At 37.8% G+C, this 15382-nt stretch overlaps 1 protein-coding gene across 1 annotated transcript in view; it reads left to right on the top strand.

Annotated features, from left to right (window-relative positions):
* armh3 (armadillo like helical domain containing 3) overlaps positions 1 to 14756 on the top strand; it is a 58479-nt gene extending 43723 nt beyond the window's left edge. Inside the window, exons 22-27 of the mRNA XM_067395795.1 lie at positions 206 to 288; positions 411 to 537; positions 620 to 695; positions 4567 to 4645; positions 11056 to 11172; positions 13349 to 14756. Coding sequence (XP_067251896.1) covers positions 206 to 288; positions 411 to 537; positions 620 to 695; positions 4567 to 4645; positions 11056 to 11172; positions 13349 to 13441 — 575 coding nt within the window. The 3' untranslated portion in view covers positions 13442 to 14756. The remainder of the gene's footprint in view (positions 1 to 205; positions 289 to 410; positions 538 to 619; positions 696 to 4566; positions 4646 to 11055; positions 11173 to 13348) is intronic.
* Positions 14757 to 15382: the final 626 nt, after the last annotated feature.

The raw sequence follows: 15382 nt of genomic DNA, 5'->3' as shown, positions 1-15382 counted from the left end.
ATTTTTTTTTTAGTTTTTGCCTTTTATATAAAGCAGATATATATATATATATATATATATATATATCTGCAACCCATAATAATGAATCTGCTAATGATCATCTAAATCTGCACTAACAGTTGTGTGGAGTCACAGGTCAAAATAGTGATTACTTTTATGTGAAATCATAAAACCGCTTCAGATGGCCCTGTTGATTGTTTTCCAGCTCTCATTAACCTTCTAAAGTTCCTGCTGTCTAATGAGACTGGCCTTCTGGCAAAGCACAATATCTTCCAGCTGGCACTTCAGGTAAACCACACTCACTATGAGTAAACCTTTGTCACATCTTTAAGTACGATACAATTGGGGTTTACATTTCACACTCTAGGAACATTTACATTTCCTGTCTGTCCATTTTCATTTTTTTTTAGGTGGTGAACCTCTTTAATATGTTCATCACATATGGAGACACGTTTCTGCCCACCCCCAGCAGTTACGATGAGCTGTATTATGAGATTATACGCATGCATCAGGTGTTCGATAACCTCTACTGCATGGGTAAGTCAACACTCCTGCTGTGTACATGCTTATTTTTATTCATAATTACTAATGCACTAACCTGATCTCCATGTCGCCACAGTGCTGAGAGTCTCCACCAATGCAGGCCAGTGGAAGGAGCCTGCTAGTAAAGTTACTCATGCTCTTGTCAACGTCAGGTAAGAACTCTGATATGTACTTCAACCTTTACATTTACATCTTTTGAAATGGACAAGTTTATTGAACCTTTAGACTATACATGCATCATCAGAGATGGCAGAGAGAACAGTGACTCACGGCCAATTTTCAGTGATTTATTCATTCCAGTTATTCATATAATTATTCATTATTCATTCCAGTGTTTGTTTAGCTTTAAAACACAAGCCCTGTAATTTCTGATGAGAGCAAGCCCTCACGCATTGCACAGTGTGAAATACAGACTAGGGCTGCAACTAACGATTATTTTGATAATCAGTTAGTTGGCAGATTATTTCTTTGATTAATCGGATAAAAAGCCCCCTTTTTTTGACAAAATGCACTATTCCACATCCTGCCCAATGCTGTCCTTCAGATAAATGTGCCAACTGAATGTTATGAAAACATATATAGTGAATATATCTATATATATGCTATATGCAAAATGTGCAAAAGAGCTAAGCAAGATAATAATAAAGAAAACAAAAAGACAATCTCAGTGTTAACAGATAAGAGGAATGTTCTGCAGTAACACACACATTCACTCTGGACACCGTAACCTCTTACTGTCATTTCTTTATCCTGTAAATCTGAGAAACGTCCTACATTTATATTCAATTACACGTTGTTATCCCTTTACAGTTACCAAATAAAATACTTGAATTACATGTCTACTTTTAAACCGAAATTTAATGTCCAACAACAGATATTTTAGCAAAATCAATATTTTTGCGCTGAATATTAATTCTCTCCCTCTGTAATGCATCCAGTCAGTTTGATGTGCATGCGTGCACTGGCGCTCATTCAGTAAAGTCTGAAGTTTAACACAGACTGTCAGGATGAGCCTTCATGCAAAACGGAAATATTTGCATGAATTTGTAACACTTAAAGATAAGGATATAACCGTAAAATTAAAGTTTTGCACTGAGGAAACATATCACACAATAAACAGCACACGCATTTGTCAAAGCACCTGACAGCCATGTTAAACATTACACTGATGCATTAGCTTGAAGTTTTGGGCAGCTTGAATCACGTCCCTTTCGTGCAGTAGCTCACTCTGTTTCCTTCACTATTTTCAGATGTATTTAGTCCATAGAATTGTATTATTTAGTGCTGTAATTTGCTAATGCGGTGAAAGTTTTCCATGCACGGTGGGCAGACGCGACTAATTGATAATGAATATAGCTAATGATGTCAAAATAAACGTGTTAAACATGATAAATGATGTACAGTGGGTACGGAAAGTATTCAGACCCCCTTAAATTTTTCACTCTTTGTTATATTGCAGCCATTTGCTAAAATAATTAAAGTTCATTTTTGTTCTCATTAATGTACACACAGCACCCCATATTGACAGAAAAACCCAGAATTGTTGACATTTTTGCAGATTTATTAAAAAAGAAAAACTGAAATATCACATGGTCCTAAGTATTCAGACCCTTTGCTCGTATATTTAACTTAGGTGCTGTCCATTTCTTCTGATCATCCTTGAGATGGTTCTACACCTTTATTTGAGTCCAGCTGTGTTTGATTATACTGATTGGACTTGATTAGGAAAACCACACACCTGTCTATATAAGACCTTACAGCTCACAGTGCATGTCAGAGCAAATGACAAATCATGAGGTCAAAGGAACTGCCTGAAGAGCTCAGAGATAGAATTGTGGCAAGGCACCGATCTGGCCAAGGTTACAAAAAAAATTCTTCTGCACTTAAGGTTCCTAAGAGCAAAGTGGCCTTCATAATCCTTAAATGGAAGACGTTTGGGACAACCAGAACCCTTCCTAGAGCTGGCCGTCTGGCCAAACTGAGCTATCGGGGGAGAAGAGCCTTGGTGAAAGAGGTAAAGAAGAACCCAAAGATCACTGTGGCTGAGCTCCAGAGATGCAGTCGGGAGATGGGAGAAAGTTGTAGAAAGTCAACCATCACTGCAGCCCTCCACCAGTCGGGGCTTTATGGCAGAGTGGCCCGACGGAAGCCTCTCCTCAGTGCAAGACACATGGAAGCCCGCATGGAGTTTGCCGAAGATGGTGAGAAATAAGATTCTCTGGTCTGATGAGACCAAGATAGAACTTTTTGGCCTTAATTCTAAGCGGTATGTGTGGAGAAAACCAGGCACTGCTCATCACCTGTCCAATACAGTCCCAACAGTGAAGCATGGTGGTGGCAGCATCATTCTGTGGGGGTGTTTTTCAGCTGCAGGGACAGGATGACTGGTTGCAATCAAGGGAAAGATGAATGCGGCAAAGTACAGGGATATCCTGGATGAAAACCTTCTCCAGAGTGCTCAGGACCTCAGACTGGGCCGAAGGTTTACCTTCCAACAAGACAATGACCCTAAGCACACAGCTAAAATAACAAAGGAGTGGCTTCACAACAACTCTGTGACTGTTCTTGAATGGACCAGCCAGAGCCCTGACTTAAACCCAATTGAGCATCTCTGGAGAGACCTAAAAATGGCGTTCCACCGACGTTTACCATCCAACCTGACAAAACTGGAGAGGATCTGCAAGGAGAAATGGCAGAGGATCCCCAAATCCAGGTGTAAAAAACTTCATCTTTCCCAAAATTGTATTAGATCAAAAGGGTGCTTCTACTAAATACTGAGCAAAGGGTCTGAATACTTAGGGATATACCATATGATATTTCAGTTTTTCTTTTTTAATAAATCTGCAAAAATGTCAACAATTCTGTGTTTTTCTGTCAATATGGGGTGCTGTGTGTACATTGAGAAAAAAAAAAAAAACTTAAATGATTTTAGCAAATGGCTGCAATATAACAAAGAGTGAAAAATGTAAGGGGGTCTAAATACTTTCCGTACCCACTGTAAATCAATAAGATCTTTGTAACAGTATAACAGATACTTACATAAAATATGTGTTTCCTCTCTGAATTTCCCAATATGCTTTAGTATGATATTTAAATGCTTAATATTATGATCAAAGCTCTGTAGTTTTTATTGTGGGGGCAAAATGATGATTGAGAGATCAACAAATAATCCTTCCTTATAAAAATCTGTAGATTTCACATCAAAAAGACACATAAACCACAAGCTGCAGGTAGACGTTTTTCTAATTATAATAAAAGGCCTTTTACTTGCTAAAAAGCATAAACTATCAATCAGACGACAGATCATGTTGATCATTTAGAGGCCGTAGTTTGCATATCAAATATGATACAATAGGCTGTATAGGGTTCATTTTAAATAATTTTCACATTAAATATCAATATAATTTATTTATCTTGTAGTTTCATTTATCATATTTTTACATTTTAAAATGTAATACTTTTTGTTATTAACTAAAATATTATAAAAAATAACATTGAAGTGCTCCCTATAAAAAGTCATGAATATGTCTATAAAAGGCAAACATTTATGATAAAATTTAATTAAAGTTGTTGTTTTTTTTTGTCTAATTATATAATGTATACTAATTTGCATACCAGTTATGCTTTAGTTGAAGACTATGACTAACATTGGATAGCTTTGGTACAATGTGTGTTTTTTTATTTGTGCGTTTTATTTGGTTTGGGGCGCAGTGAATAAATTATTGATTTTAGAGTCTGAGGTAATGTGGAAGCATTCTCTGGGCTTTCAGAGATGTCACCATGTGTTTGTGCCGCACAAAAGAAGTCGACTGTTGTTGCTTTTTTAAAAGCATACATAATGCAAATATTACAGCATACTGTTTAAAGAACCACGCCTTTTGAATTTCTATGTAACTCTACCTTTTATTCTCACCCAGGCATGTCATAGGACAGCTAATAATCAATTTTTTTCAATGCAGATCACATACTCAAGTATATCAAATATCTCATTTTGCCTGTTTTTATTTGTTTGTGTATTTTCAGAGCAATTATTAACCATTTCAATCCTAAGATTGAGTCATACGCTGCTGTGAACCACATCTCCCAGCTCTCAGAAGATCAGGTAACTGAATACATTCACATCAGTTTCACTGGGTTTGACGGTCATATAACATTAACAAATTCCTACAACAGACTTTAATGAGTAAAATAAAATTAAGATTTTTTTTTTTTTTTTCAATTAAAAATTAACATTTATCCTTGTATTTTTGTAATATTATGTTTTATTAATACAGTACTGTTTGAATGTTTGCGTTCAGTATGATTTTTTTTTTTTAAAAGGAATTCATACATTTATTCAGCATGGAGGCATTAGTCAAAATAAAAAGATTTCTATTTCAAATGAATGCTGTTCTTTTTAACTTTATATTCATCAGATAATCCTGAGAAAATATATCACAGTTTCCACAAAAATATGATGCAGGAAAAACGTCTCAGGTTACTGGCGTAACCTATATTCTCTGAATAGGTTCACTCGATGCTGCGTAGCTATGATGCAATGGGAATGCCCTCTGGGTGTGCCGATTGTCTGAAGCCTGCATCGAATCACGCCAATACATTGGCTGATGGCGCGACGCTCTTACGTCGACATCCTACACTGATAAACGCACCATCTGCACCTCAGATTTCTCTGCCGAAAAAGGCTACTTGTCGGCAGCGCGAGGAGCTTGGCAGCGGACGCAGCATCTCATTCCCTATTCAGAGAATATATGCTACACCAGTACCCCGAGACGTTCTCTTTCATAGGTTCACTCGATGCTACGTAGCTATGACGCAATGGGAACGATATACCAAACATGCCAAGCTAAAGAACTGCTATATCTGGCACGATGAAAATCCAGATAGCAACCATGGCCGGTTCAAACGGACAGAACCTGGGAACCCGAATAAAATAAAAATTATAAAATAAAATAAAAGTTTTATAGTTTCATCAGAGGCGAAAGGAGGAGGATGGAATGAGTGAAGGGTGATAACTTTAGAGCGAAATGGTGTAGACAAGACCTTGGGCACATATCCTTGCCTGGGTCTTAAGGTTACCTTAACTAGACCAGGGGCGAAGTCCATACACGCCTCGCTAACAGAGAGAGCTTGCAAATCCCCCACTTGCTTTAAAGAAGTAAGAGCCAACAATTGAGCAACCTTAAGAGTCAGAATCCGCTCTGGAGCTGACTCCAAGGGCTCAAAAGGAGCCTCCATTAAGCCCTCCAGGACAGCAGACAGATCCCAAGAGGGAATTCCAGGGGGGCGTGCTGGCTTCAGGCACCAAACCTCACGCATAAACGCCGAGACCAACCTATGTTTGCCCAGGGGAATTTCATCTGACTCCCTTCGAGCAGCAACGGCTGCGACATAAACTAGAGTAGTAGCAACTGCTCCCACAGCAAATTTTTCTTGCAGGAAAACCCCACAGGGCAGTTGACGGGATCCACAGCATGAGCTGAACACCAAGACTCAAAAACCCTCTACTTGGAGGAATACAGCCTTGTTATGGAAAAAGGCCTCGCAGCAGGTCTTGTCAGGATCTCCCATGGAGGGGAATCCAGAAGAAGAATCAGCTCAGAGAACCATGTCTGGGACGGCCAGAGTGGGGCTACATGTAGGAGACGGACCCTTCTCTCCCTCACCCTGCACAGAACAGCCGGTATCAGCTTGTGTAACCAAACTGCACTGTTTTTAGAATCCAAGGCGATACCCCTGGCAGACGCTTCCATTCGTGAAAGAAATGTGATAGAGGAAGCAGTGTGTCACAATGTAGAGGACATACCTGCATTAGAGTGTCAAACTGGTCCTTGCAGGGTAGAATGGTTGACTGCGAAGGAGAACGCCCAGCATCCTGATGCGGGATGAGAGGGCCCACAGCCTGTGTGACAGATATGGGGTCTGCCGGCTCCTGGAGAAAACTGCACGTGTCACTGATTATGCGAGCAGCAGGCGACACACAAATCGGCAATGAGGGGAGAAAGCTCAGCATGTCTCCTGTCTCCCGTGATGAAAAGGGCTGAGGCTGATCGAATGCTGCACACCGAAATGCGCTTGGCAGTGGATGTGACAGAGCTGGAAGAGGAGAGCGAGTGAGATGACCACGGGCTCCCCAAACCGTATTCAGTGGGGAATGAACCGGGTCACTTCTCCTACTGGTGGACTCCTTCCAATGCGAGGAGCGCACTCTGGGTAGAGAAGAGGAGGAGATAGAAGAGTCCCTAACTCTCCTGGGCATAAACTGCCTGAGAGCAGCCGACTGGGACTTGGCAGCCTGAAATTTGTCAACTACAGTGTTGACTGCCTCCCCGAACAAACCTGACTGAGAGATAAGGGCATTCATGAGGAACACCTTCTCTTTATCTCGGATTTCCGTAAGATTGAGCCATAGGTGGCGCTCTGTAGCCACCGAGCCCGCCATGGTGCACCCTATAGCAGGCACGGTATGTTTCATGTCTCTTAAGGCCAAATCTGTGACCGTTTCCGTCTTCAGACCATCGCCCTCGTCCATTTCTTTCAAAACTTCCGCCTGGTAGGCTTGGAGAATGGCCATTGTATGAAGGGTCATGCCAACCTGACCAGCTCACGAGAAGGGCGGAAGTATTCCTGCACGGTTTAGATGGAAGGAGGGGGCGGGACTTCCAAGAAGGAGCCAAAGATAGAGAGAGGTGTGTAGCCAGCGTGTCTTCAATCGCTGGAATGGCAGTATAGCCCTGCTCCACAGAACCAACAAGGTTGGTGAAATCAGCAGCTGCCGCATTAGTCAAGTGGGTGGAAAACAGCTGCTTCCAGGATCTGGAAATCTCACTATGCAGATCACTGAAAAAGGGCAGCTTTCTCCGTATTGGCCTAGAATTGGGGCCGCTCAAAAACCTCTCATCTAGTTTAGACGATTGAGATTGGCCTGACAAGACCCGCAAATCTACAACATGCTTTTCTATAGCACGTGAAAGCACATCAATAAGCTCTGAGTAGGCCGCGGAAGGCCACGCTTCCTGGCCACCAGACGGGAGAGCATCAGTTGAAGCAGGCCCGAAATCCTCAGAGTCGGACGCTGCGGTGTAAATGACATTGTCTAGCCCGAAGGAAACTGTCTTGCGTGCTTCCGGGCTAGGGCACAGATAATCATGCGAGAATTCGACCAGCAAAACCCCGTGTGTGTGCTCAGGAGGGGGAGTGAGAGAAAGGGCGAGGCCCTCCTGCTCGCTCTCCGTGTCCTCGAGCTCTACATCCGAACCCCTGGTTGCAGATTCATGTGAGGCCTCGGCAGCTTGGGGAGCGCGACGGAGAAAAACGGATGACTCCTTCTCAAAAACTGCAAGTCTAGAATTGAGAGATTTGAGAAGGAGATTTTCACAGAATTTACAAGCAGAAGCGCCATGTAAAGCCTCACGCATGTCACACTTAAGCCACGGTCACACTAGACTTTGAACATGCGAAATTTCTTTGGATGCTGTAACGGTCGTGATATGACGTCACGGTCTACAGCGTCTTTATTATAAACATGAATTCAACATATAACTTAAAGTAATACATATTAAAACTGTAAAAATATAGAACATACTTGACCTTACTGCAAAAATGTAATTCTTTTAATTCAGCCAAGAGGTCATGCCGTGACGAATCGATCTTCTGCTGGTCGCACCTCTTCATGCGATGCGAATTCGCAGGTCAGAGTTCACCAAACTTGAACTTTGGAACGCAGTGAAAAGCAAATGTTTTTCGCACAAGCTTGCGTTTCCTGTCTGACGCATTCGCATGCGTTTGAATGGAAGTCAATGGAACGAAACGTGCAATGTGACCGCCCCTTTACTGTGTGGGTCGTCGCTCGTAATGAAGCGAGAACATGGCGGTATAGACCTTATGTAGCCCCACCCCTTTTCAGCACTGCGCTCGTTGTCTTTTGACTTTTGGTTTGTATTTCCACAGCGATCTTACGTATTTATGAATGAACTGCTCATTTTAAAATCTTCCCGGTCTACTGACATTTGTTAAGACATCTGCTTTAAACATAACAATTCTCATGATAACTTTCATTAACTCTACAGCAGGTAAATCCACTTCACCAGCTAATTATTCTTCAACAGCAATGCCATAGAAATATATAGGGCTACCGCGAAAATGGAAGTTCAAAGACAATATTCTAAAGCGCTTGTTTCTCTGGTAAATAAGGTCTATACAACGACGAAACTCCATGGCACTTCACCACAAGGAGAACAAGTTCCACTATTGCAGTCGCTGAAGTGCAGATGAAGAAACACTTGAATAATAATCCAAAATTCGGGTCAGATAAACCATAGCAGAAAGGCTAAAATGGCCGCTTTGTGAAGGCAGAGAAATCTGAGGAGCAGATGGCGCGTTCGTCAGTATAGAGCGTAAGAACGTCGGGGCAGCGCCGAAAGACTTCTTTCAAAAATTTTACATTTGAATGGATAGAATATAAGAGAAAAATAGATCATAGTAAAATAAATATATAATAATAAATTAATATAATAATAGTTTGTGGACTGCTACAGCAACCTGAACAGCCTATCAACCGAAATTTCACCATTACGATCTGGAACACCAGTACTACCACATTTTAGATTATCATTCGTTTTGTGCTGGAAATGACTGTGTTGGAAATGACATTAACATATTTAGAACAAAATGACTATAGCTAACTTTTTTATGTATCTAAATACATCCACACTTTATTTATATACATGTGTACTGTGATTTACAGTCATATAGTCATTCTGTGAAATGAAAGAATTGATTTTGAATCGAAATATTCAAAAAACTCTTTATGTGTCTCGATGAAGAATTTCTTATAAAAAGGCAGTTGATTGGGACAGTCACAGGTGTTTGTGGTCACAGGTGTTGCTTAATTACCCTTTGATCTGTAGGGTAATGATGTGCTGGAAGTGAGGTCAGTTTTACAGATGGTTATGCCAGCTGTCACTCGCAATCCCAAATTCTCTTCTCTTTTATCTCGTTAAACCAGATGCTACCACATGACCTCTATCTACCCTCTGGCTCTCTTAGTTTAGTTTAAGTATGTGGATTTGTTTTTCAATGTTCCATCAGCCTGTCCGAGTCAAATTCAGTCCAATCCAATTAGGGGTGTGCGATATGTCATCTACAATAATATCGTAATTGCTGTTTTAACAATGTGCGATCTGACATTATGTCCCTCACTTTACAAAAACACACCTAGTAGAGTGCACGCATACCCTACATGTAATATTTATATAATTTAATATAGTTAATCAATATCACACAAAGAGTGCTGTTTTTTTCTTCAAATATCAGCATGATTACAAATGTGATATTGATTTTTATACAACAGTTCAATAAACAAGAAGTTAATAATAAGTGACTTACATTTTAGACAATATTGCCAGTTTTTGCTCAACACATGGCAGTGTTTCTTTACAAAATGAACAAATCGTTTGAATGAATGATTCAATGACTCACTCATTAAGTCAAATGCTTTGTTCCTGAATGAATCAGCCGTTTGAATGAAACTCAATGACTTACTCATTAACAGTGACTTTCTGCCAACTACTGATGGTTTTAATTTCACATTTAAAGCGTTAGTTCACCCAGAAATGTCATGAATGCCATTTCTGTCATTAATTACTCACTCTCATGGCGTTCCACACCCATAAGACCTTCGTTCATCTTCGGTAAACACAGAAGCTCTGCAACAAAAAATAGCATATGAGAATGACAGGGGTCAATTAGTCGTTATTTTTGTTTTGTTTTTTGCACACAAAAAGTATTCTCGTCGCTTCATAATATTAAGGTTGAACCACTGTAGTCACATGGTCTATTTTAACAATGTTTTTACTACTTTTCTGGACCTTGAATGATGGTAATTTCATTGCTCTTTCAATTGAGGATAAAAAAACTCTTGGATTTCATCAAAATATCTTAATTTGTTTTCTGAAGATGAACGAATGTCCTACGGGTGTTTAACAACATGAAGGTGAGTAATTAATGACAGAAATTTCATTTTTGGGTGAACTAACCCTTTAAAGTATCTTCGTTTTTTTTAAATAATAATAATAATATCAATATTGATTTTTATGTTCAATCAAAACATTATGCATTTGAGACTGCAGGTTAAACACATTCATGTCCCCTTTGAGCTGTATTAAACAGTCTTTCATTTGATTGGTAACAGCCATGTTGTGTCTTATTATTATAATTGAATTTATTGATTTAAACGTAAGAATTTGACACAAAATATGATGCTTACATTTAACTAGGTTTTTAAAAAAAAGAGCTTTATAAAGATTAAATACCCATAAAGACGCTACTGTTTACTGTTGGAGACCAGTGCAACAGAGAGCGTGTGCCATTTGTGGTGGTTTGTGTCTGTATCGGAAGTCATGTGATCATTCCACTAGCTTTTACCTGAAGTGTGTTCCTTTAGTTCTATTAGATGTGAACCTGGAAGATTTACTTTAATTGTATATGGGATTAATGTCATTTTCTGCTCTGTAGGTGCTGGAGGTGGTACGGTCAAACTACGACACACTAACTTTGAAACTGCAGGACGGTCTGGATCAGTTTGAGCGTTATTCAGAGCAACCCAAAGAAGCTGGCTTTTTCAAGGAGCTGGTAAGCTTTTGAGTTTGCTTGGCAAGCTACTTCCTTCGGCTACATTAATTTTGGGTTGCATGCAAAAGATTTAAAGAGATACAATGGCAATATTTCACAAATTGTGGTACCTGGTAGCAAATTTTATTCATTTATTAATACCTTAAAATTTTATTTGACAATTTTATCATTACATTTTGACCAGCCCTGGTCTCCCCATCATCTCTTTTTCTTTACTAATTGTTACAGCATGAAATAAACATGAATGAACATCAGAAGGAATGTTGAAAGATACAGTACAACTTACTGAAATCTTATGTATGTTTGAATAAATCTTGAAAACAAATTATTGCAGCCATCATTCATTATCATCAAAATGAACATCGTTTATATTTCATCAACAAATTGGAGTAGAAAATTTTTATTATTAAGAACTGCCTTTTGTGCAATTTAAATTTTCAAATTTTTTTTATTTTGGTGTTAAGTTAAAATTCATGAAACTAATTAAAAAGTTTAATATTAATACACACACACACACACACACACACACACACACACACATATATATATATATATATATATATATATATATATATATATATATATATATATATATATATATATATATATATATATATATTTATATTTATATTTATATATATTTATTATTATTATTATTATTAATTTTTTGTTTGGTTGTTTTTTTTTATTCGTTTTTCAGCCAAGCGCATCCTGAATTTCCAGTTTCAGCCCAGAATTTCCATTACAGTGCATCACTAGGCACTATTATTGTTAAAATATTAAGAAATAATTAAATTGTTAAAGTTTTATGAATTCAATTGATTAGACATTCTTTTTGATTATTTAAATTGTATTAAAACAGAAATCTAGAAAAATTAAATAACACTATGGCCACATACACACAGCAAGTTTCAGGTTTGACAACCGCATTTAAATGCTGGAGTGAATCCACTAAGTTATTGTTACATGTGTGTACGGAACACGACTCACTCTCGAAACTCTGATGATTGACAGCTTGGAAAACATAGCGACGTTCTGGCATCTTGCGTGTTTGGTATCCGTTATTGTGACCAAAGTAATATTACAGTGACAAAACACTCATTATATTCAGCAATTTAACTAAACACAGTCGATGGAGGCGTTGTGTTTTATGCTTGTACAGCCCGTTTCACACAGAGCGCGCTCTTTCTGTGTTGCCATGATCATTCATTACAAGCGTTTTGGGCTTGTTGTTTAAGCTCGGCTCATAAAGTGACCAGGTTTATCGAGTTATTAAAGTGAGCAGACATGAGTTACGAAATTGTTCTTATTTTCAGCATAAAGCATTTGGATTTATTTCTGTTTATTACAGGCTTGTTTTTGTTCGCTGATTTTTCTAGCAAGACCTGGCAACACAAATGAGTCAAGGCTTGTGCTTTCCCTGTGATTCATCACGCATACAGAAGAGAGACACAACTCCGATTAACATTAAAAAACGTCATTAATAACTAATTGTTCAGTTATAAGACCGCTGTGTGTTGCTCGGAGATGCACAACATTTCTGCTGTGGATTTATAAGTAATATTTTCTTTGCCAAAACTGAGCAATCAACTGTACGAAAAGTAAGATGAACTACAAATGCGTTAATTTTAACACATTAATTTTTCCCATAACTAATTAATTTAGTTAACATGTTAAATTGACAGCCCAAATCCTTACATGTCATTGTAATTTTTGTAATTTGTCATTTTTTTGTAAATTGTACTGCCCACTTAGTAAATCGACATTTCGTTCCACTGTTCCACTAATAATCTAAAATGGAAAACATCAAATTTGGGAGAAAATAAAATGGAATTATTATTTTTATTTTTATCATGTTCTATTATATTGTGGAATATTTGAAAAAATATGTTTGGAAAATGTATTTGGAAAAGTGAGACTGGCCTAGAAATGAATAAAAATGAGTTAATAATAGATGCTGGTATTGTAAAACCAAACATTTTGGTGTCAATTCAGCCTACTTTTCCTACTTAACTGAGCTCAATAACTCTGCCCTTAGGAACTCATTGCTGCATTAAATTTTAATGAGAAGTGAATTTATGACCACACACGCACCTGCTTTAACGGTTCTCTGCTCTTGACGCATGGTTAATCAAGTTGTTTTGATGTAGAGATGCTGGTTTTCTTTTTTTTCTAGGTGCGCTCCATCAGTCTGAATGTGAGGAAGAACGTGTCTCTAAGCACCATGAGTCAGGATGTTCTGCTTAAGGAATTCTCCTCTATATCCTGAAACAATGGGACGTTTGACATGTGTTTAGGACCTTCACACTGACACTTCTATCGCCCCATGCATCCGAGGCTTCTCAATGTTACACCAGACTTTCCAGAGGACAGAACTGGATTTGATCCCCAGGCTGTATTATTGATGCAGTGTGTGTTTGGTCACACTCAGAACAGACTCAACAAAGCAATCAGCCCGTCTTTGCACAATGTGAATTTTGATTCTGATTACCTGATATTTTCTTTTCTTCTTTTTTTCCCCCCTCATTATATTAGTGGTCTGGTGCTGTTTCAGTTGATTATACTGTGTATTCTTCATTGCCTTAGTATCAAACCGATCAAACCATTGTGCTCACACAGACTTACCACTTATTTTAGTCATTTTCTCTACACTTCTCTTGTGTCCCGTTGAGTGAATGCAAACAAAATAACCTTGCATTAACCTGACAAAGAAATATCTGGGTCATTATTTATATATTCAAAAGAAAGAAAATTATAATTTGCATTAATAAAAAGCCATTCATATTTTTATTAAGATTTGCATTCTGCTATATTTTCATGACAATTAAACAAATTTTCTCCAAATTCTCAGTACCATAATGCAAAAAAGAATTCGTTACCATAATGTGCCAGAATCTCATTCTCATTACCGTAATATAATAATATAAAACCATCAGAAATACAGTATAACATATATACATATACCATGATGCAATTATACAATTTTAAATATTAGATTTTTTTTATATTATGGAAATGAGAATTTGGGTATAAATGCATTCATTTTTGTCTGACAAATTTTCTTTGCTCTCAGTATTTCCCAGTATTGCAAGAAGTTTCAGTGAGGCATCATGAAAAGATATGAAGTTGCAGTTTAAAAACCGCTGTATATTGAGTTGTGTAACACTGAGCAAAGAAAGAAATGTATTAATTTTACACATCACTGAAAACTAGTTTGTATGAAACCGGTTCTACAGAACCCGCCGTCAGTGTTCATTTCTACTAATAATTATTCAGAATTTAAATCGACACATGGAAGATAACTGAATAAAACAGACACATTTCAAAGAAATTCTTTGTAAATTCTTCTTGGGCTTGGTTCTAAATGAGTATTTCCTTTGCCTTAATCTTATTTATGGGTGTTTGTTTCCTAATTAAATCTTATTTTGTACAACATACACAATGATGACCAGTGTCTTGGTTTGTGTTTCAGTCTTAAACAATAACCCTAGCCACCACATAGCAATGCTAATAAGTTAAACTCCCTTCCATTAAGGATTTATTCCCCATGACTGCCAAGTTGGAGATATTTGTGTGTGGCAGTGCGATAGAAGAGAGCTTTTACTTTCTCCTTCAAAGGGCATATACTGATAACATTATCTGCTTAAATGTAAGTTATGGTGACATTTGAATACATCATGGTGAATCATGAATACAATATCTACATTTTTTTTTATCTGTTTATTTAAATTTAGGTGCAATTAACTTCAAAAATAGGTTCACTTTAGTTACAAATAATTTGTTGAATTATGAAGCCATTAATTAAACTGTTTTACATCACTTTTACAGTTTTATTTAAAGATAGTGTACCTTGGCACATGTGATGTCTTCAGAAGGTGTGGTCACATTTACTGTTGTTTTGTGGGTGAAATCCAGCTATTTCAATAGGAATCTGTGTGATTGGGAATTTCACACAAGGTTGGAAAGTCAGAATTATGAGATAAAAAGTTGCAATTACCTTTTGTATTATTGTATTCTGTAATGGAAAACTTCCATAAAACAGATCCGCAAAAAGCAAATACTTTATGAAATCTGCCTGGGAAATCTTTCACCCTCACATGAAATTTCAGATCACATGGATTCTTAGGCTGCATCCAAAATCACACAATTCCCTACTATATAGTAGGCAAAAACAGTCAAAAAAGTGTCCAAATTCACTGTATTCACTTAG

Source organism: Chanodichthys erythropterus, chromosome 10, assembly GCF_024489055.1.
Source record: "Chanodichthys erythropterus isolate Z2021 chromosome 10, ASM2448905v1, whole genome shotgun sequence".
NCBI classification, from domain to species: Eukaryota; Metazoa; Chordata; class Actinopteri; order Cypriniformes; family Xenocyprididae; genus Chanodichthys; species Chanodichthys erythropterus.
This window is presented reverse-complemented; position numbering and strand designations above follow the sequence as displayed.